Source organism: Asparagus officinalis, chromosome 8, assembly GCF_001876935.1.
Source record: "Asparagus officinalis chromosome 8, Aspof.V1, whole genome shotgun sequence".
Taxonomy (NCBI): domain Eukaryota; kingdom Viridiplantae; phylum Streptophyta; class Magnoliopsida; order Asparagales; family Asparagaceae; genus Asparagus; species Asparagus officinalis.
In genome coordinates this window covers 113,388,197-113,409,310 of record NC_033801.1, presented here as the reverse complement: position 1 = coordinate 113,409,310, position 21,114 = coordinate 113,388,197, and the positions used below count along the sequence as shown (strand labels likewise).

The 21,114-nt window shown below is 38.4% G+C and overlaps 1 protein-coding gene across 1 annotated transcript; it reads right to left on the bottom strand.

Moving 5' to 3' along the window:
• LOC109821737 (probable UDP-N-acetylglucosamine--peptide N-acetylglucosaminyltransferase SPINDLY) lies at positions 693-19,161 on the bottom strand. The gene is made up of 9 exons (XM_020387900.1): positions 18,998-19,161; positions 18,821-18,871; positions 5,067-5,201; positions 3,712-3,910; positions 3,259-3,453; positions 2,527-2,621; positions 2,321-2,456; positions 2,016-2,233; positions 693-852 (listed from the first exon to the last, which is right to left on the bottom strand). The coding sequence occupies exons 1-9, from the start codon at positions 19,159-19,161 to the stop codon at positions 708-710; spliced, it is 1,338 nt and encodes a 445-aa protein (XP_020243489.1). The 3' UTR covers positions 693-707.

The following is a 21,114-nucleotide window of genomic DNA, read 5'->3' as shown; positions in this document are numbered from 1 at the left end:
ACAAAAAAACAAAAAAAAAAAAAAAACAAACCCCAAATAAAAACAATAATAAACTCACATAAAACAGAAAAAGAGTGTGTAGAAACAATGATTGCCTCAATGATTAATTTAAAACTTAATAACCCATTTGTCATCAGAAAAGTCGACAGAAGGGTGTAGCTGGAAGATAACTTGAAATCACAATATAAAACATGAAATATATAAAAGGTAAGGTGAAATAAGTAACTTTTAATGAAAGTGTTAAAACTCAATAAACTATGGTTATCCTTTTAGATAGTTAAATATCAAAAATGATTTGCCAAAAACGAAATGCAAAGATTACTCTCCTTTGTGGAAACAAAAAATGCTCCTGTAAGAGACTAAATAAGAAACGAAGTCAAATTGATCCATTTCTTGGAAAATAAATTCTCTCTCTGATTATAAAGGTGGTACATGTAAATTCCATGCGCCCATGTGGCACGCATTCAGTAGATATCGGAAAATCACAACCAATGGCTAGATGCTGTTGAATATTAGGTGACAAGGAAACTGAAGAATAAAGTTCCAAAAGCAGAATAAGATTATAAATAACCAAAGGGTGATGAATGGTGAACAGACCATTGAAATAACAGTCTTGGTGTTGTTGCAAAAATCTTCATGATATTTGGAAATTTTACCAAACTGAAAAAACGTGACAGCCACTAAAATATGAGCAAAACTGAGATTCCTCACTGAGGTGACTTACCAACATTCTTGAGAAGGCTAACACCAACATTATGTGCATGCACCGATCCGGCCATAGTGACACATGGAACTCCCATATACAGTGATTCACATGTAGTAGTAGTTCCCGCATACGGAAATGTATCCAAGCTACAAAGGAACGATCATTTTCAGGAGGAAAAAGAAGCAACTACAGAATGAAATAACATGTAGGAGAAATCATGTAGAAAAAGAAAACTGAGAACAGTGCCTAACAATCACAATGCACTGTCCCAGTAATACCATGGAACCTGTACTGAGTTTTATAATATCATGATGAAAAATTTACCCAAAGTGTAAAAGAGAACTAAACAGCAATGGAGAACATTTTACTAACATGATCATGTCTCTATTCACTTTATAATAATTATAACCATAATAATCTCTGTGCATCATCGCTTGCAGTGTTGTAGGGAAGAAAATTATGATTCAAGATGTACAACATGTGATATAAATATTTTCATGATAACATAAAAAGATCATGAATATTAAAAATATGGGTAAATAACTAAATATAGTTAAAAACTTGAAGCAACTCATGGTATGTCACAAAGAAAAGTTTCACAATATAGAGAGGGAAGATCAAGAGCCTGCATATATATCTTAAAGATACGATAGGTTTGCATGACAAATGATGGCGCTGAAGAAATATACAGAAAGAAAGGACATTTTGCTCCTTATTACAGAACCTTGGATCTCACTTTTATCAGGCCCTACGCTGCTTCCACTATATCATATGGTGTAGGAGGTTAAAAAATCACATCAGCTTTCCAAAATAAAGGTAAAATGTTCCACGAGTAGATTTCAGATGACCACTTCATGTGGTAAACAAGCATCAGTATGAAATAGACAACTAAAAAACATAACCAACTTACTAGACTAAATCCTCTAAAACCCACAACGCCAGACCAAAAGAAGGAACTGTCTGATATCCTGAAGATGACCAAAATAATACATCTATCGAAAGAGGCATTGATAAACAATGACCATCTTGATATGGAAAAAAAGTCAGTATCAAATAGACAAAACTTTAAAAACTAACCAATTTACTAGTTTGGATCCTATAAAACCCATAAAATGCCAGACCAACAGAACTCTTTATTATACTGAAGAAGACCAAAATAATAAATATATCGGAAAAGACATCGATATATAGTAAAAGTTCCATAGATGTTAAAAGGTACAACACAAATACTAAAAGAATGACAAATAGTTAAAGCATGAAGAACACGAGACAGTTGATGGGGACAAAAAAAAAAGATTCAGCTATCTACCTGATATCCATTAGTGAATATGCTTGCATATGGTCATGGTTGAGAAGAATTAGAGGCAGAAGATCAACACGTAGCGGCTCCAGTCCTAATTGCTCCAAAATTGAAAGAAATCTCTGTCTTACACTATCAGAACAGAAAGGCTTACACTTGACAACAAGCCGGGAGTTAGGAACAGCACATAATATCCTTGCCCAAACTTTTAATACTTTTGGCGTTATCTGCCAGAAAAAAAAAGATGAACAACGCAAAGCTGTAATTCAGTTTAGCTAAACATTTTTAAAAGAGACATTCAATAATAACACTACCTTTGCCAAATTATTGAAGCTCCCAAAAGTAATAAAACCATTAGAAAGAGCTGGTGTGGGACAAACAGGACCAGCATCCGGCGAAGGCGTATAACAGAGAAAACATTTAGGCAAACGAACCAACTCCTCAACATGCCTGCAGCCACAATTAGTCAGAATATCTCTATCTATACAATTTAAAATCAAATCTCAAAAGTTCAACTCACTTCTGCTTTGTGTCAAGGGGATCAGCCAGTGCATCTGTGATTCTATAATCAATTGTTGGCAGACCGGTTGTATTTGGGTAACCAATCCATGTTGCCTAAGAAAGCATAGTGGGAGAAAAAGTAACTATGAGAGGCAAAATTCATAAAGAAAATTATCATTGTTAAAAGTAGTTATTGGAAATAATTACATGCGGATCTTCAGTCTTAGTTCATTTTAACATGAGGAAATAAGCTAAGAAGCACAAGTTGGCATGCAGACATGGAAGCAACATGATAGACATGAAGATAAAAATGATAAAAGGTACAAAAGGAATGGCAAGTACGCAACAAAAAGTGTCATCTCCAATATATGACTGACATTAATATAGCTTCACAGTAGAAATATCCATGAAAATAAAAGGATGCTCTTTAATAGAAGAACAACCTATATCCTGTTGTATCTCAGCAAAATTTGGCAGTTTACTGCCACTTTCTAGTTGAGTTTACTCGCAGACAGTGTTTAGGCCACAAGACTGGAGGTTTCAAGGGGTATGAGTGTAAATAAGAACTGTGGAGGTGAAGGTCATTAAGGAGCATGTTTTACATGGATGTATGTAAAAAACAAAGCGACTCAAGCAATTCCAGGAAACATGATAAATGACAAGGATGCTAAATTTATAAATTTTAAAAATATCAAGAGGAACAAAAACGCAGAGAAGGTGATACAGATGTGAATTTAAATAAGGGCAGTACCTGGATGGGAGCAGGCCTGCAGGCCATCATCCCTAGCTTGTTATTTGCAGTGTGACCAGTAAGCTCCACCAGTATGTCAACTTTATCCTCCCTAACCATGCTAGCAACCTTCTTCTCATCAATCCCATATATATCCCTCCATAGCCCTCCTTTTTTCAGCACCCTGTCCTTGAATTTATGGGTTTTGGCATCTGCCTACAATATCACAGTAAAACACAAGGACACTAACTATGTTTAAGCGTAAAGGACAGAGACTTTATAATTTACTGAAAATGATTGAAAGAAAAAAAAAAGTAGAAGTAGAAAAATTGATTGGTTTACATATCATACAGCCCCCATAAACTTGACTTAAAGACGTGTTGTAAATTACTTGAAAAAAGACTTCAAGATACTTGAAAAAAGACTTCAAGTTAACTAAGTGGTGACACTTGTGCATGAGAGAAATAACCATACCTTTACAACACCAGAGTACACAATCACCTTGTAATTTGTGTAATCATGGAAAAAGAGAGGTGCTTCAATGAAATATGATACAGAGTGAGTAATATAATCAGGTGACACATATCCAATTACTAATGGGCGTTCCATATCTTTAGGATTATCCCAACTGGTATATTGAGGGTATAGCTTCATAAATCGCATTCCCCATTCCCTGAGGAACAATTAAACATCAGTCAGTCAAACTACTATGAATTTGTACCACTAACTGAAGTAGTTTTATGTGCTCATTCCCTGTTGAAATTAAAAGTACAGAACTGAACTTGTAAACAACTAAATACTGAAGTTGCAGAATTACCAATAAAAATGATTAACAGGTGTGGTATACAAAACTCATAATCATTTTCATGATTAACAGGCATGCTATAAAAATGAAGTAGTTTTATATGTTCACTCCGTGTTGAAGTCAAAATGACAGCACTGAACTTGTAAACAACTAAACAAGTAATAATGAAGTTGCAGAATTATCAAAATAAATTATTAACAGGCTGCTATATAACACTCGTGTCTATTGCATGCAGATTTCATTCGGATGGTACTTCAATAAGAAAATTTTAGCAAGAAATCAGATATTCCATCTAAAAAGACATGGTTCTACATTTGTTTCCAACAAAGATAATTTGATCAAAAGTACCATATATGCATCTTTCAATACAGGAACTTCGTGGAACATAAAAAAATTCACAATACAGCTACACAAAAAGAGACAAAAAAACAGAGAGGATATCCATAACATTGACACTCCGATCTTAATGAACCAAGGAAATTTGCAATGGCAAAAAAAAGTTCTCATTTGCAAAGCATCTATAAAACAGGTTTTCCATCCTTTTAAATATGACACGGCAGAGCAACAATGAATCATAATGCATTAACTACAATATAAATTTTATCAGGCTCTCATCAGATTTCTTTTGGACCAACGAATTTGAAGAACAGTTCGACAAATATTTCTAATTCCCAAGGCATTCAATAACATTCATTAACTTGACAAAGCAATCGTGTGGCATAAACCTGTCACAATAGATGGGCAGCAAAACAATAGAAGCGCTCAATGAGATCGAAAAGTATCACCTCTTCTATAGTCAAAATCAAACAGAGTTGATTCATCTAAAATGAAGCTTAAAAAGTTCAAACATAAAAGCTAACTCCTAGATTGAATCTTACCAGGTTTGGAATAAAAACCAACTATTATCGAAAATTGACTTCTAAATACACTGATAATCTCATATTATAGAAATATCCATAAACAGGTACCGAACAGAATGGGAATCCTGTGAAAGCATATATACTTTGTAAAGAGTTAGAAATACCTGTGAGCCTCAAAAAGCTTATCATCAGAGCCCTCATTTATATAGTTCATTGCAAGCAGCCGGTTCTGCAAGAAGTTAATTGCTTGAGAAAATTTCATAGAAAGCACCAGAAGAATCAAACAGCATAGGTAATTTCTACTTAGCATTCAGTACATGATTCATGACTTAGATATTGAATGTCTAAACATCCAAGAATCTACCAGAACATCTAGACTGGAAGACGATATATTGTAATGATGTAAAACTCAATACATGTTACGGCAGGAAAATTTCAGTAGAATTACAACCAACAGCAACCTCAACTAATGAATAGAATGTTATGGAAAAAATAGGTCACGCTATACAAATAAATTCTGAATGCTTTATTGACACTGATAGATAGTACTATTTTTTTTCCTTAGCTTCCAATATACATAAAGAGTAATGCTTCATAAGATCCACGAATAGCTGATATTTTGTGAATAGTTTATTCATAAGAAGATTTACAGAAACCATGCCCCGAAAAACAGTTGAATGAGAATATTAGTGAATGATTCACCAATATGTCAATGTAATAATACAAAAAATGAGCTAGATTTTTGCAGTAACTAGTAAAAGAAAAAGTAGGTAGAAAGAACATGTGCTGTGTTTCACTACATACTAGCAAAAAACCAAGCTTCCAACATAAATAGTGACGCTTCATAAGATCCATGAATAGTTGATATTTTGTGAATAACTTATCCATAAGAAGATTTACAGAAACCATTCACCGAAAAACGATTGAATTAGAATATTAGCGAATGGTTCACCAATTCGTCAATGTAATAATACAAAAAATGAGTTAGATTTGTAATAACTAACTAGCAAAAAACAAGCATATACATAATAACCTCTAATACTGCAAAAACAGAGTGCATGAATTGTGAATTCCTCCAATAAGGTTATAATTATCGATAGAAATGAATAACTACATGTAGGCGTCAAAAAATGCTTACAGACATTCAAACACCACTCAAGACGATATAGAAGAACAATATACACGTCATCAAGCAACATATGGCGGCGCGGCAGGACATGGTGCCGCGGCTATGGCGCGGCAGACCAAGGTGCCGCGGCTAAGGCGCGGCAGACCAAGGTGCCGCGGCTAAGGCGCGGCAGCCTATGGTGTCGCGGCTTAACCGCTGCAACCTATGGTGCCGCGGCAGTTAAAGCAGGATGCTACAGCAGTTATAATACAGTTATCTGATGATTATTTAAAGTCCACGTGGCGGAGTATCAGAAATAGAACGTGTGCTGATGTGGAAAAGCAGTTAAACCACGAAAAAGGTGGTTAAAGGTCGTGGGAGAACTGTTTCAAACACGTATGAACGTGGGTGTAACTGCCCCTTTAGCCGCGGCAGTGTCGACTGCCGCGCTCTTTGGCCGCGACAGTGTCGACTGTCGCGCCCTTTAGCCGCGACAGCATCAGCTGCCGCGCCTAAAGAGACAGTTATTGACCAGCTATTTCTTCAGTTATCGTCTAAGGAGGCTATAAATACCCCCCTATAGCCATCATTGACAGGGGCTGAGCATTTTCCAGAGAGATTAGAGCAGAGAGCCTTGAGTTTTGGTGAATTAGAGCAAGAGAGAGAGTCTTCCTTCTTCACAAACATCCTCAAGAAGCTTCTAGCGAGTCCTAGAGATCTAAGCTCAGACTTGATCTTTGGAAGAGTGAACATCTTACATCGATAAGATATTCGCTTCAAATTCTTACTTCGATAAACGAAGGAAGAATCATTAAACCCCTCACGGTTCAATCAGAATCTGTGATTTGGTGGTCCACGAGTCAAAGCGCTCCCGGCACAGGCAAAGATCCCACGAAAGCAGTGATCCAAACAACGATCCTGCGTTTATTTTCTCAAGAGTTGTAATTTTCTTTTTGTTGTGTAAAAGAGTCTTATAAAAAGGCTGTTTTCTTTGAATTTATTGTAATCGACCGAAGATATAATGAATTCCATGACAAAACCAACTTTTGACCCAAACAAGCTGGCGACCACAGTGGGAGCCAACGGTCTCGCTGCCGAGACCGTCGTGTCGCAGCCGATCAAGATTCCAGTTGAATCCATGGTCGAATACGAATTCGACCAAACCAAGTTTGAGGAATATTTCTCATCATCCTCTTCAAGATCTTCAGTATCTCGCAAGTACAAGAGGATCTCACAATTGAGGAAGAGTTGCATGCCAAAGAAGGCACAAAATGAAGACTCTCGCTTGATTGTTGCTGAGAATTTCACTCGCAATACTTCTGCTCACAATGGCTCTTATCTAGTTAAAGAGTCATCGAATCAAAGCCCGCCGGCATTGACGAAAAGAGCTCGTCAGAGACAACGCCAACGCTGTGCTCGCCAAATGGCTAAAGCCTTGGAACAAACCGACGGGGTTCGTTACCACGCGGACCTAGAGTCGAGGAGACATCGAGTGGTTCAGTTGTCTCAACAACCAATCACTCGTATCTCTGCTAAAACAACGACGGATGAATGGACTATTGTCAAAAAGACTCGTTCGACCCTCAAAGAACGTATACAAAAACGTCGTGCAAAAGCTGCTAATGCCCATGCTCTCTCACAACAAAGACGAGAAAAGAGAAAGGAAATGGTGACCAAAGAATCACCAAAACTTCGTCAAGTTTGGATTCCAAAGTCTGGACTTATGCAAAATCAGCATTCGGAGCCCGTTAAGACTCCATACCCACAAGGGGGTGGTTCTAAACGTGCGACTCCCGACATAACCTTGGATCGCTTAAAGACAAAAATAAATTGTCCTGAGAATGCCAACAAGGTTTTATACCCCCAGAAGAAGACGCATTCACCAAATGATATCGTCATACCTGGGAGATCATACCAACAGACGATACGATTTTTTGGCAATCATACCGATGAATCGTATTATCAAGTTGAAGTTGTGAATAATTTTCGAAAGAGAGTTATTCGAGAGATAAACTCTCGTTGTTCCTGTGCGCGACTCGTTAAAACAGCATTATCAGAATGTGACTGTTTCAAACGAGAAGTCATCCCACGAAAAGTCTCTGTATTATCGAAACCTAAGCCGAGACATTTCCGCAAAAGAAGAGCAGCTGTCCAAAATGATGAATTCCCTGAAGTCACCATCAACGTGGCTGATAGAAGAAAGTCTAAACAGCATTCAAGTGACTCAAATCCCGACTTTTCCCCGAAAGGAAAAGTCAATCCAAGAATTGCTCAAAGGATGTCTCGACTCCAATTAGGAGCTATCAGACGCAGAGACTACAAGAGAATGCAAGAAGGAATGTCCTCGGAGGATGAATTCTCGGACACTTATTCTGCAATCGCTTCTGATGATACAATGTCTAGCACAGGACAAATCAGAGAAGTATTCACAATCACTGCTGATCAGTTCACTCAAATACTTCAGGAAGCTCTAGCCAAACAACGTGAAGAAATTAGAGCTGAAGTGAAGACAGAAATGAAGTTGGCTATCCAACAAATGAGAGAACTGTTAACTCAACAGCCTCAACCTCCTGAGTCCAATCAGCGATTTGAATCCAGCCACCACACTCGGAATGTTGTAGAGGACAGTGATCCAGAGGTGGATGAAGTCATTATGGCTGATACACCTCCCAATGACAATAACGCTGGGGGTGGTTTAACGGATCCTCCCAATAACGATATTGGGGGTGGTTCAATAGCACCTCTCACTGGGGGTGGTCCAATTATCTTTACTCGACATCATTCAGAAAGAAATGAAGACGATGACGGGAAAATGCAAAAACTTGAAGACAAAATCAATGCTTTGATGACGGCTCAAGAAGTTAAGAAGACGGGTATTCCATGTCCTTATCCGAGGGAATGGGATTCAATACCATACCCGACCAAATTCAATCTGATTAACTTCACACCGTTTGAAGGGAAGAGTTCGCCGATTCAACACTTGATTTATTTCAAGTCTCATTTGGGCATGATCTCTGGAAACGAGGCTTTAATGGTCCGGTCATTCGTTGGCACCCTTCGTGGGCCCGCCTTCGATTGGTACCGACGGCTCAAGCCAGGGAGCATCAATTGCTGGGATGACATGGAAAGTTTGTTCCTCAGCAACTTCTTCGATGATGACACCGAAGTGTCAATCGGAATTCTTTTGGATGAGAAGCAAAATGACGGAGAGTCAGTCGACAATTTTGTCAAGCGTTTCCGTAACATGGCGATGAATTGCAGAGATCCTATTACAGAGGAGTTCATCCTGCAAACATGCCACAATAACCTCTCCATCGATGTCTTGGAAGCTCTGGGGGTTGAGCCGTCCACAACTTGGAAGGAGTTAAAATTTCGTGGCGAACAAGCTGAACACTTTCTTAAAAGAAAGGAAGCTGAGAAAGGCCAACAAATGACATCTGCAATCATTGGGAACGCAACTTTCGATCCGAAGTTTCAAAAAGAATATTCATTCGAAGAGGAGAACCCCCCAGCCATATTGGAATACCTCCTCGCTAATGACAAAATCGAGCTACCACCTATTAAAGATCAGGATGGAGCTAAGATGATTACGGATCCAAATTACTGTGCGTACCACAGAAGGATTCTTCATCCCACCGAAATTTGCTTTGGACTCAAAAACAAAATCCAAGCCTTAATTGACTCCGGCGTCATAACGGCGAAAGAAGTCGAGTAAAGACGACCATAATACTCCATCGGATACACGAGTTTAAACTGTTTTCCCTAACTCCATTGGGTACACGAGTATAAACTGTTTCCCCTCACTCCGAAAAGTATACGAGTATAAACTGCTCCTCGATACTCCAAAAGGTATATGAGTCTAAACTATTTCCTTTCCTTAACGGGAAGTTCCTGGAGAATCCTATATTCTTAAGGATAACCCGAACATATGACTGAGGTTAACGTACTCCTCGTTATACCCAGTTTTACAAAGAAAGCTGGGGGTCGATAATTCATGTAATGGGAAGTTCCTGGAAGAATGTTAAATATAATATTCTTAGGGATAACCCGATTATTATGGACAGAATGATAAATACTAAGCTCCTATTATGATTTTCGAACACTCTTTTGCTGAGATGAGATTCGATCACTTCGTTAGATCAATCTTCCCTCACAAAACCCATTTGGTCAAACCTTTAAACAGTTAGGACCGAAGCCAAAATCCCCTCTCGATTCGTTCCATGAACGAGAGGTCCACAAATTGAACGATCAAACCTTTAAACAGTTAGGATCGTCTTAAATACCCATTTGGTCAAACCTTTAAACAGTTAGGACCAAAACCAAAATCCCCTCTCGATTCGTTCCATGAACGAGAGGTCCACAAATTGAACGATCAAACCTTTAAACAGTTAGGATCGTCTCAAATTCCCATTTGGTCAAACCTTTAAACAGTTAGGACCAAAGCCAAAATCCCCTCTCGATTCGTTCCATGAACGAGAGGTCCACAAATTGAACGATCAAACCTTTAAACAGTTAGGATCGTCTCAAATTCCCATCTTGGTCAAACCTTTAAACAGTTAGGACCAAAGCCAAAATCCCCTCTCGATTCGTTCCATGAACGAGAGGTCCACAAATTGAACGATCAAACCTTTAAACAGTTAGGATCGTCTCAAATTCCCATTTGGTCAAACCTTTAAACAGTTAAGACCAAAGTTAAAATCCCCTCTCGATTCCATCCATGAACGAGAGGTCCACAAATTGAACGATCAAACCTTTAAACAGTTAGGATCGTCTCAAATTCCCATCTTGGTCAAACCTTTAAACAGTTAGGACCAAAGCCAAAATCCCCTCTCGATTCGTTCCATGAACGAGAGGTCCACAAATTGAACGATCAAACCTTTAAACAGTTAGGATCGTCTCAAATTCCCATCTTGGTCAAACCTTTAAACAGTTAGGACCAAAGCCAAAATCCCCTCTCGATTCGTTCCATGAACGAGAGGTCCACAAATTGAACGATCAAACCTTTAAACAGTTAGGATCGTCTCAAATTCCCATCTTGGTCAAACCTTTAAACAGTTAGGACCAAAGCCAAAATCCCCTCTCGATTCGTTCCATGAACGAGAGGTCCACAAATTGAACGATCAAACCTTTAAACAGTTAGGATCGTCTCAAATTCCCATCTTGGTCAAACCTTTAAACAGTTAGGACCAAAGCCAAAATCCCCTCTCGATTCGTTCCATGAACGAGAGGTCCACAAATTGAACGATCAAACCTTTAAACAGTTAGGATCGTCTCAAATTCCCATCTTGGTCAAACCTTTAAACAGTTAGGACCAAAGCCAAAATCCCCTCTCGATTCGTTCCATGAACGAGAGGTCCACAAATTGAACGATCAAACCTTTAAACAGTTAGGATCGTCTCAAATTCCCATCTTGGTCAAACCTTTAAACAGTTAGGACCAAAGCCAAAATCCCCTCTCGATTCGTTCCATGAACGAGAGGTCCACAAATTGAACGATCAAACCTTTAAACAGTTAGGATCGTCTCAAATTCCCATCTTGGTCAAACCTTTAAACAGTTAGGACCAAAGCCAAAATCCCCTCTCGATTCGTTCCATGAACGAGAGGTCCACAAATTGAACGATCAAACCTTTAAACAGTTAGGATCGTCTCAAATTCCCATCTTGGTCAAACCTTTAAACAGTTAGGACCAAAGCCAAAATCCCCTCTCGATTCGTTCCATGAACGAGAGGTCCACAAATTGAACGATCAAACCTTTAAACAGTTAGGATCGTCTCAAATTCCCATCTTGGTCAAACCTTTAAACAGTTAGGACCAAAGCCAAAATCCCCTCTCGATTCGTTCCATGAACGAGAGGTCCACAAATTGAACGATCAAACCTTTAAACAGTTAGGATCGTCTCAAATTCCCATCTTGGTCAAACCTTTAAACAGTTAGGACCAAAGCCAAAATCCCCTCTCGATTCGTTCCATGAACGAGAGGTCCACAAATTGAACGATCAAACCTTTAAACAGTTAGGATCGTCTCAAATTCCCATCTTGGTCAAACCTTTAAACAGTTAGGACCAAAGCCAAAATCCCCTCTCGATTCGTTCCATGAACGAGAGGTCCACAAATTGAACGATCAAACCTTTAAACAGTTAGGATCGTCTCAAATTCCCATCTTGGTCAAACCTTTAAACAGTTAGGACCAAAGCCAAAATCCCCTCTCGATTCGTTCCATGAACGAGAGGTCCACAAATTGAACGATCAAACCTTTAAACAGTTAGGATCGTCTCAAATTCCCATCTTGGTCAAACCTTTAAACAGTTAGGACCAAAGCCAAAATCCCCTCTCGATTCGTTCCATGAACGAGAGGTCCACAAATTGAACGATCAAACCTTTAAACAGTTAGGATCGTCTCAAATTCCCATCTTGGTCAAACCTTTAAACAGTTAGGACCAAAGCCAAAATCCCCTCTCGATTCGTTCCATGAACGAGAGGTCCACAAATTGAACGATCAAACCTTTAAACAGTTAGGATCGTCTCAAATTCCCATCTTGGTCAAACCTTTAAACAGTTAGGACCAAAGCCAAAATCCCCTCTCGATTCGTTCCATGAACGAGAGGTCCACAAATTGAACGATCAAACCTTTAAACAGTTAGGATCGTCTCAAATTCCCATCTTGGTCAAACCTTTAAACAGTTAGGACCAAAGCCAAAATCCCCTCTCGATTCGTTCCATGAACGAGAGGTCCACAAATTGAACGATCAAACCTTTAAACAGTTAGGATCGTCTCAAATTCCCATCTTGGTCAAACCTTTAAACAGTTAGGACCAAAGCCAAAATCCCCTCTCGATTCGTTCCATGAACGAGAGGTCCACAAATTGAACGATCAAACCTTTAAACAGTTAGGATCGTCTCAAATTCCCATCTTGGTCAAACCTTTAAACAGTTAGGACCAAAGCCAAAATCCCCTCTCGATTCGTTCCATGAACGAGAGGTCCACAAATTGAACGATCAAACCTTTAAACAGTTAGGATCGTCTCAAATTCCCATCTTGGTCAAACCTTTAAACAGTTAGGACCAAAGCCAAAATCCCCTCTCGATTCGTTCCATGAACGAGAGGTCCACAAATTGAACGATCAAACCTTTAAACAGTTAGGATCGTCTCAAATTCCCATCTTGGTCAAACCTTTAAACAGTTAGGACCAAAGCCAAAATCCCCTCTCGATTCGTTCCATGAACGAGAGGTCCACAAATTGAACGATCAAACCTTTAAACAGTTAGGATCGTCTCAAATTCCCATCTTGGTCAAACCTTTAAACAGTTAGGACCAAAGCCAAAATCCCCTCTCGATTCGTTCCATGAACGAGAGGTCCACAAATTGAACGATCAAACCTTTAAACAGTTAGGATCGTCTCAAATTCCCATCTTGGTCAAACCTTTAAACAGTTAGGACCAAAGCCAAAATCCCCTCTCGATTCGTTCCATGAACGAGAGGTCCACAAATTGAACGATCAAACCTTTAAACAGTTAGGATCGTCTCAAATTCCCATCTTGGTCAAACCTTTAAACAGTTAGGACCAAAGCCAAAATCCCCTCTCGATTCGTTCCATGAACGAGAGGTCCACAAATTGAACGATCAAACCTTTAAACAGTTAGGATCGTCTCAAATTCCCATCTTGGTCAAACCTTTAAACAGTTAGGACCAAAGCCAAAATCCCCTCTCGATTCGTTCCATGAACGAGAGGTCCACAAATTGAACGATCAAACCTTTAAACAGTTAGGATCGTCTCAAATTCCCATCTTGGTCAAACCTTTAAACAGTTAGGACCAAAGCCAAAATCCCCTCTCGATTCGTTCCATGAACGAGAGGTCCACAAATTGAACGATCAAACCTTTAAACAGTTAGGATCGTCTCAAATTCCCATCTTGGTCAAACCTTTAAACAGTTAGGACCAAAGCCAAAATCCCCTCTCGATTCGTTCCATGAACGAGAGGTCCACAAATTGAACGATCAAACCTTTAAACAGTTAGGATCGTCTCAAATTCCCATCTTGGTCAAACCTTTAAACAGTTAGGACCAAAGCCAAAATCCCCTCTCGATTCGTTCCATGAACGAGAGGTCCACAAATTGAACGATCAAACCTTTAAACAGTTAGGATCGTCTCAAATTCCCATCTTGGTCAAACCTTTAAACAGTTAGGACCAAAGCCAAAATCCCCTCTCGATTCGTTCCATGAACGAGAGGTCCACAAATTGAACGATCAAACCTTTAAACAGTTAGGATCGTCTCAAATTCCCATCTTGGTCAAACCTTTAAACAGTTAGGACCAAAGCCAAAATCCCCTCTCGATTCGTTCCATGAACGAGAGGTCCACAAATTGAACGATCAAACCTTTAAACAGTTAGGATCGTCTCAAATTCCCATCTTGGTCAAACCTTTAAACAGTTAGGACCAAAGCCAAAATCCCCTCTCGATTCGTTCCATGAACGAGAGGTCCACAAATTGAACGATCAAACCTTTAAACAGTTAGGATCGTCTCAAATTCCCATCTTGGTCAAACCTTTAAACAGTTAGGACCAAAGCCAAAATCCCCTCTCGATTCGTTCCATGAACGAGAGGTCCACAAATTGAACGATCAAACCTTTAAACAGTTAGGATCGTCTCAAATTCCCATCTTGGTCAAACCTTTAAACAGTTAGGACCAAAGCCAAAATCCCCTCTCGATTCGTTCCATGAACGAGAGGTCCACAAATTGAACGATCAAACCTTTAAACAGTTAGGATCGTCTCAAATTCCCATCTTGGTCAAACCTTTAAACAGTTAGGACCAAAGCCAAAATCCCCTCTCGATTCGTTCCATGAACGAGAGGTCCACAAATTGAACGATCAAACCTTTAAACAGTTAGGATCGTCTCAAATTCCCATCTTGGTCAAACCTTTAAACAGTTAGGACCAAAGCCAAAATCCCCTCTCGATTCGTTCCATGAACGAGAGGTCCACAAATTGAACGATCAAACCTTTAAACAGTTAGGATCGTCTCAAATTCCCATCTTGGTCAAACCTTTAAACAGTTAGGACCAAAGCCAAAATCCCCTCTCGATTCGTTCCATGAACGAGAGGTCCACAAATTGAACGATCAAACCTTTAAACAGTTAGGATCGTCTCAAATTCCCATCTTGGTCAAACCTTTAAACAGTTAGGACCAAAGCCAAAATCCCCTCTCGATTCGTTCCATGAACGAGAGGTCCACAAATTGAACGATCAAACCTTTAAACAGTTAGGATCGTCTCAAATTCCCATCTTGGTCAAACCTTTAAACAGTTAGGACCAAAGCCAAAATCCCCTCTCGATTCGTTCCATGAACGAGAGGTCCACAAATTGAACGATCAAACCTTTAAACAGTTAGGATCGTCTCAAATTCCCATCTTGGTCAAACCTTTAAACAGTTAGGACCAAAGCCAAAATCCCCTCTCGATTCGTTCCATGAACGAGAGGTCCACAAATTGAACGATGTGATGTGCCTACAAGATTGGTGGAGGTACGAGAAGCGAACGCAAGGCATCGATCGGATGGCTGGAATTGAAGATAAATTTAAAGAATTGGGACTAGCAGATAGATATAAAGAATAGATTGTAGTTTTTATATCTTAGCTTGCAATTTGTAAAGAATTATTTTGGAAATAATTGCAAATGATAGTGATATAGGTGAGTAGGTGCCAACCTAGTTGGGATTTACTTATTTATTGTGATGCGATTAATTCCAAAATAAATTTGTACTTGTAATTTGTAACTGATTTATCAATTATTAATAAAGAATATGTTTTTATCATTTCTTATTTGTAATTTATGTCATTTTAAGTAATTAATAAAATTATTGTTTTTGTTATTTTTCTTGTCTTTTTTTTATAATTTATAAGTTAAATAACATTAAAAAATTTTGGAAAAAAATAAAAAAAAAAGGAAAATCACCCGGGCCAGCCCGGAACCCGGCCCGGTGTACCCGAGTCCGGGTCCGGGTCCCGGTTTTTCCCGGCCCGGGCCCGGATTTCCGGGCCGGCCCGGATGGACAGGCCTACTTTCAAGTGATTATCATGACTATGCTAATTTATGTATTGATTGATCTAATTTCAGCGGTTAGTTTGTAGTGATATTTTGCTGTTAATTATTTGATTGAAGCAATTTTTATATGTTCATTGCATTTAATTAAACTATATATCTTTGTAGCATACAAGTAATTACCTATAATCAGCTGATGAAGATTGCTAATAATCTTTAGTATGTGGAAATAGCTAACTAGATAGTCTAAAATAAGGAAGATTCAACCTACAGAATCACAAGCAACTGTTAAAGATGAAAAATGTGAATATTTGCATGTTCTTATAACTTTACAGTTGTTGGCAAGCAGCAAGAAAAATATTGTTCAACAGTTATGTTTGTTTAAATTAGACCTAGTGACAAATGACCACAAGAATGTGTGATAATTGAGACGACGCAGCAACATGAATGGGTGGAATCAAGAATCATATTCTGAGAACAACCAGAACTTTCAGAATTTTTATATTACCACCAACATTCATCAAATGTTTACAAAAGCAAACATATATAAAATCCTATAAGATGAAGTATACATATACAAAGAACTTTCGTATATAGGATCTCAGGTCGAAAACCAAAGAGCACTCCATGATCATAAGACAATTCTCAGAAAAGATAACAAACAAACAATAATAATAAAAGATATATGAACAAATTGCATCTTCTATTGACAATAACAAAACTAAATTTGTAATGATACAAGGAAATATGGTAACACTATCAAATAGGTGGCAATGCGAACATCTTCTATTGACACCGAAAACGTTTTTCAAGAGAAATTTATTTAATTCTAAAAAAGATGACGACTAATACCAAATTACAAAATATTTAAAGAAACCCCCTAAAACCCTAAAGAAGTTTAAAAATTATTAAATTACCCAACATGAAATAAATTAACAGTAAAGTGCAATTTTGAGGCCCTAAATGATCTCAGATGCCCAAAAACAGTGGATGCATGGTGAAGCAATGAGTTTTGCTCATTGGCCCGTTTTGCTTGACCCGTGCGAATTTCGGCCCAATTAGAAACTTTGACTTTTCAATCCTATATAGCTTTTTGTCCTACATCATCTTTTTAATTGAATAGATATTTTGAGTCTTAAATATTCTTCCTCTTTCATTAACTAATGGTTCATTGTGATATTTAATAGCAGTTCAAATTTTAAACAATATAATTAAATATTTCTACTCTAATGTGAAGAATTCAAAATTGCGGCACTAATGATTTTAAAGTTTAAAAGCATCAAAATTAAAAAAGATATATAATTATAAAGATTCAAATATTCAAGCCCTAGGTATTCGCATATGATACTATCAAAAAATCAGATCATCAATAAACAGATATATAATTAGGGTATAAAGACATAATTCGACATAATTAGGGCATATCAGATCATCAAGAAATAATTTGGTGTGTATGCAATTCGAGTGTTTACTCAGAGTGTTGATTCGGAGGACGGGCAGATTAGATCATCAATAGACAAAGAAGTTACCTGATTTTGGTCGATGACAAGCATGAAGATAGAGGAAATTGAGTTTGAGTGTTGATTAGGAGGAGGACACTGTATTGAGGACGACGCTGGGGTGGCGCTGGACTAATTCGGAGGACGACACTAGCGATGAGGTAGCACGAGGGTGATGCTAGGGCGGCACTGGGGTGGCGCTCGGGCTGTGCTATAGTGACGTTGCGCTAGGGCGATGCTGCCGCTAGGGCGACACTGGTGCTGGGACGCGTATGATGAAGATTAGGAGACGAAGAACAACAGCTGACGAACAAGAGACGATGAACAATAAACACGATTTTTTAATGTAGGGTTTATTACTTGCAGTGGTTTATTACTTGCGGTTAGAGGGAGGTTTGGGTTTTGGTTTATCTTTTTATATTATTTTCATTAAAGTTTTACTCCTGTTATGATTAGAAGTTATCATTAATAAAGGTAATGGACTCCTTCACCTTTCAGGAGGCCCAATAACAATGGTATTTGGACCAAATCAATGAAGGGACTAAAAAACCGTTAGCCCATCTTACATCATTCCTCCAATATTTGTGATCACTCGATGAAGGTTTTTAAAACCGTCGTTATTTTATACACATTAATGACGATCAAATAGTCTCTTAACTAATTTTTATCGTTAAAGACCTGATTTCTTGTAGTGTCAAAGGTGTTCAGAGCCTAGACAACTCGTCCTGCTCCCTCAACCGACTCAATAGATCGAAAACTTGTGTAGTCGACCAAAAATACGGTACTTATCAGCCTACACACCTGATCAATCCTATAAACACTCGCACTTGATCTATTGTTCCAAACCGACAACTTGCATATCCAACTAGAAAGGGGGTGTATGTCGGCCAGCAGCCAAGTGACTAGAGAGGCGGTGTGTCCCTAAACCCCTGACCGACAACCAACTACCCATGCATTAACTACTCTGACAAAGTCATCATTGCCCTAGCCTCTATAGTCTTTATGACTCATCAGATCTAGTTATCTCTAAACACTAACTGTCTTTCCCACAATAAACAACTAAATGACTTATCTTCACCAACGGTCGACACATGTCAGCTGTCTACCGAGCCAGCTGTCTGCCTGGACTTAACTCAAGTTATTAATCTGTCATTCAGATTCACTATAAAAAGAAGCTATACAGCTCGAGGTAACTCTCTGGCATTTTTGGAGGCTCAACTTTGAAACCTTCTTCATCATCTCATATTTTCCTACTTAAGTTCATATACTGACCTGATAGTCGAAGGAATCACCGGAGAACCCAACTCTAGCCTTTCACTAGCTCTTCATGTGCAAAGAAGAACAACAATTTACAGAGCTAGTCATTTAAAGGAGTTTGATGACCCTAACTCTGCTTTAATCCATAGATAAACACATATTCGATAACTGACATCAACAAAGCCCATTGACCTTTTGGTCGTGTATTTTGGCCCCTTGACCAAAGTTCCAATGTGGAGAATCCCGTTTTTATCCCAAACTACCCTCGCCCTCACCCTTATCTCAACCCATGAATTATTTTCTTCCTTCTCCGCTTTCTCCTCAATAATTATCTCTTTTTCCACCACCTTCGTCATTGCATCACTCTTCTCTTTCTTCTCATGTTTTCTCAGCTACTATCTTTTTCATAGTCACTATAACTTCTTTGTGATTTTCATCTTTTCTCAATCATCTCTCCTCCTCCTTTTCCGACAACGAATACCGCATCACTAAAAGGTCATCTCCTTTGATTAAAATGGTAATCTATTAAAGTCACACTGAAGTTAGTACTTAACAGATAAAGTTAATAGCTAAGACTTATAATTATGATCTAACAATTAAAGATAACACGTGAGGTCTAAAGTTAACATCTAACAATTTTTAAATGTTTATAATAATTTTAAATGTTAGACATTAACTTTATACCTTATATGTTAACCTTAGACCTATTGAAATTATACCTCAAAACCCTCTACTTGTTCAATTTAGCCAATGGATCATCGACAGTCAAGAGGAGATCATCGACGGTTACTTCGATCATCGATGGCTCATAGTGAACAATCAAAAAAATCAAAAACTAGACTTTGAACCATCAATGGACTACAAGGAACCATTGATAGTTTGCAGAAGATCATCGACATGTCCGATAGTTATGGCAGTGATTGCAATTTTTGATGATTTAATCTCAACCGTTCATTTTTTTTTTTTTTTTTTTTTTCTCCAACTCCTACCAAGTTTTGGATACCTCTTTCCTGATCTATTATTGTCTCCTAATATTAAAAAGAGAGAATTTAGATTAAATGTTTTTTTAGGGTTGAAGAAGGAGAAGTGAGGGTTTAGGCTTTAGCCATGTTTTATACTTCTTTCTCTTTGATAGTGGAATTTCTCCGACGCCTCTGTCGTGGACGTAGCCCAAATTGGATGAACCACATAAATATTTATGTTTGTGATTGCTTGTTGTTTATTCTCGCGCTTGTTCTTCGCAATTATTTTTACTTTGTTGTGCACTTGTTCTAACAAGACCATACGTGCTAACTTTTATTGTTAGATGTTAGTTTTAAATCACACATGCTAACTTTAGACCTCATGTCAATTTTAATTATTAGACATTAACTGTAAAGTTTAGACCTTAAGTTTACCTTCTAAGTATTAACTTTGGTGTGATTTTAGAAAATGGTTATTTTAGTCAAAGAATACGGCTTTAAGAGATGAGACAACAAGAATGAAAGAACGTGAAAATAAAATCGGAGGAAGAAAGAGAACGGTGAAAGTAGAATGGAAGACGAGGAAGGTGAAGAAAGGAGACTGGACATGGGTTAGAGGAGAGAAGATAGAGGTTGATGAGTGGAGGAGGAAGAATGGGGGAAGCGAAAAAAAGAGGGATGAGGATGGAGTAAGGATGGAGGAAAGAGAAATTAAGGAGGAGAATAAAGTTGGATAAAGTAGTGAAGAGAGAGGAGGGTGAGCAAAAAAGAGAGGAGAGTGGAGGTGGGATAGAGGAGAAAGGAGGTGGGTGGAGGTAGGGGAGAAGAGAGAGAGAAAGGAGGTGGAGTGGAGAAGAGAGAGAATATAAAAGAGGGGGAAGAAGATAAGGGGTACTTTAGAGTGTAAGAAAGATATAGTTTAATTAAGGAGGGGTTTTTTCACATGAAAAATTGGAGGGGAACGAATAACAAGCTTAAAGGAATAATGGTTTTTTGTGTTCTAGTTCTTGTTGCTAATTTATTATGAGAACTTCAAAGAAAACATTTGCTGCCTCGCTAATGTGTTATCTATTGACACTGTTTTAAAAAACCTCCGCCTAGTCCGCTTAGGTGTACGTCTAGACCTAGGCGGTACCTAGGTCGCCTAACTAGCGCCTAGCGCCTAGGCGGTATTTAGGCTGCCCACCTAGATTTTACGAGCGTTTAGGGGAGCATTGTCTGCTTACGTAGATTGTACTCTGTAGGCCTTGATTGTGATTTTATGTGACATAGCCTACACGTCCTCCAAACTCCATTAACCTCCAAATATGAACATCTCCACTACCTCCTCCGATCTTCAGCAAAACC

What these genes read in the sequence shown, in the direction of transcription:
- LOC109821737 (XM_020387900.1), bottom strand. Translation starts at nt 19,161, where the DNA reads ATGACGAAGGTGGTGGAAAAAGAGATAATTATTGAGGAGAAAGCGGAG. An exon ending in GTGATTCCTTCGACTATCAG is followed by an intron (nt 5,202 to 18,820) that starts GTCAGTATATGA and finishes AATGCTAAGTAG; the next exon opens with AAATTACCTATGCTGTTTGA. An exon ending in TATTCACTAATGGATATCAG is followed by an intron (nt 853 to 2,015) that starts GTAGATAGCTGA and finishes GTTCCTTTGTAG; the next exon opens with CTTGGATACATTTCCGTATG.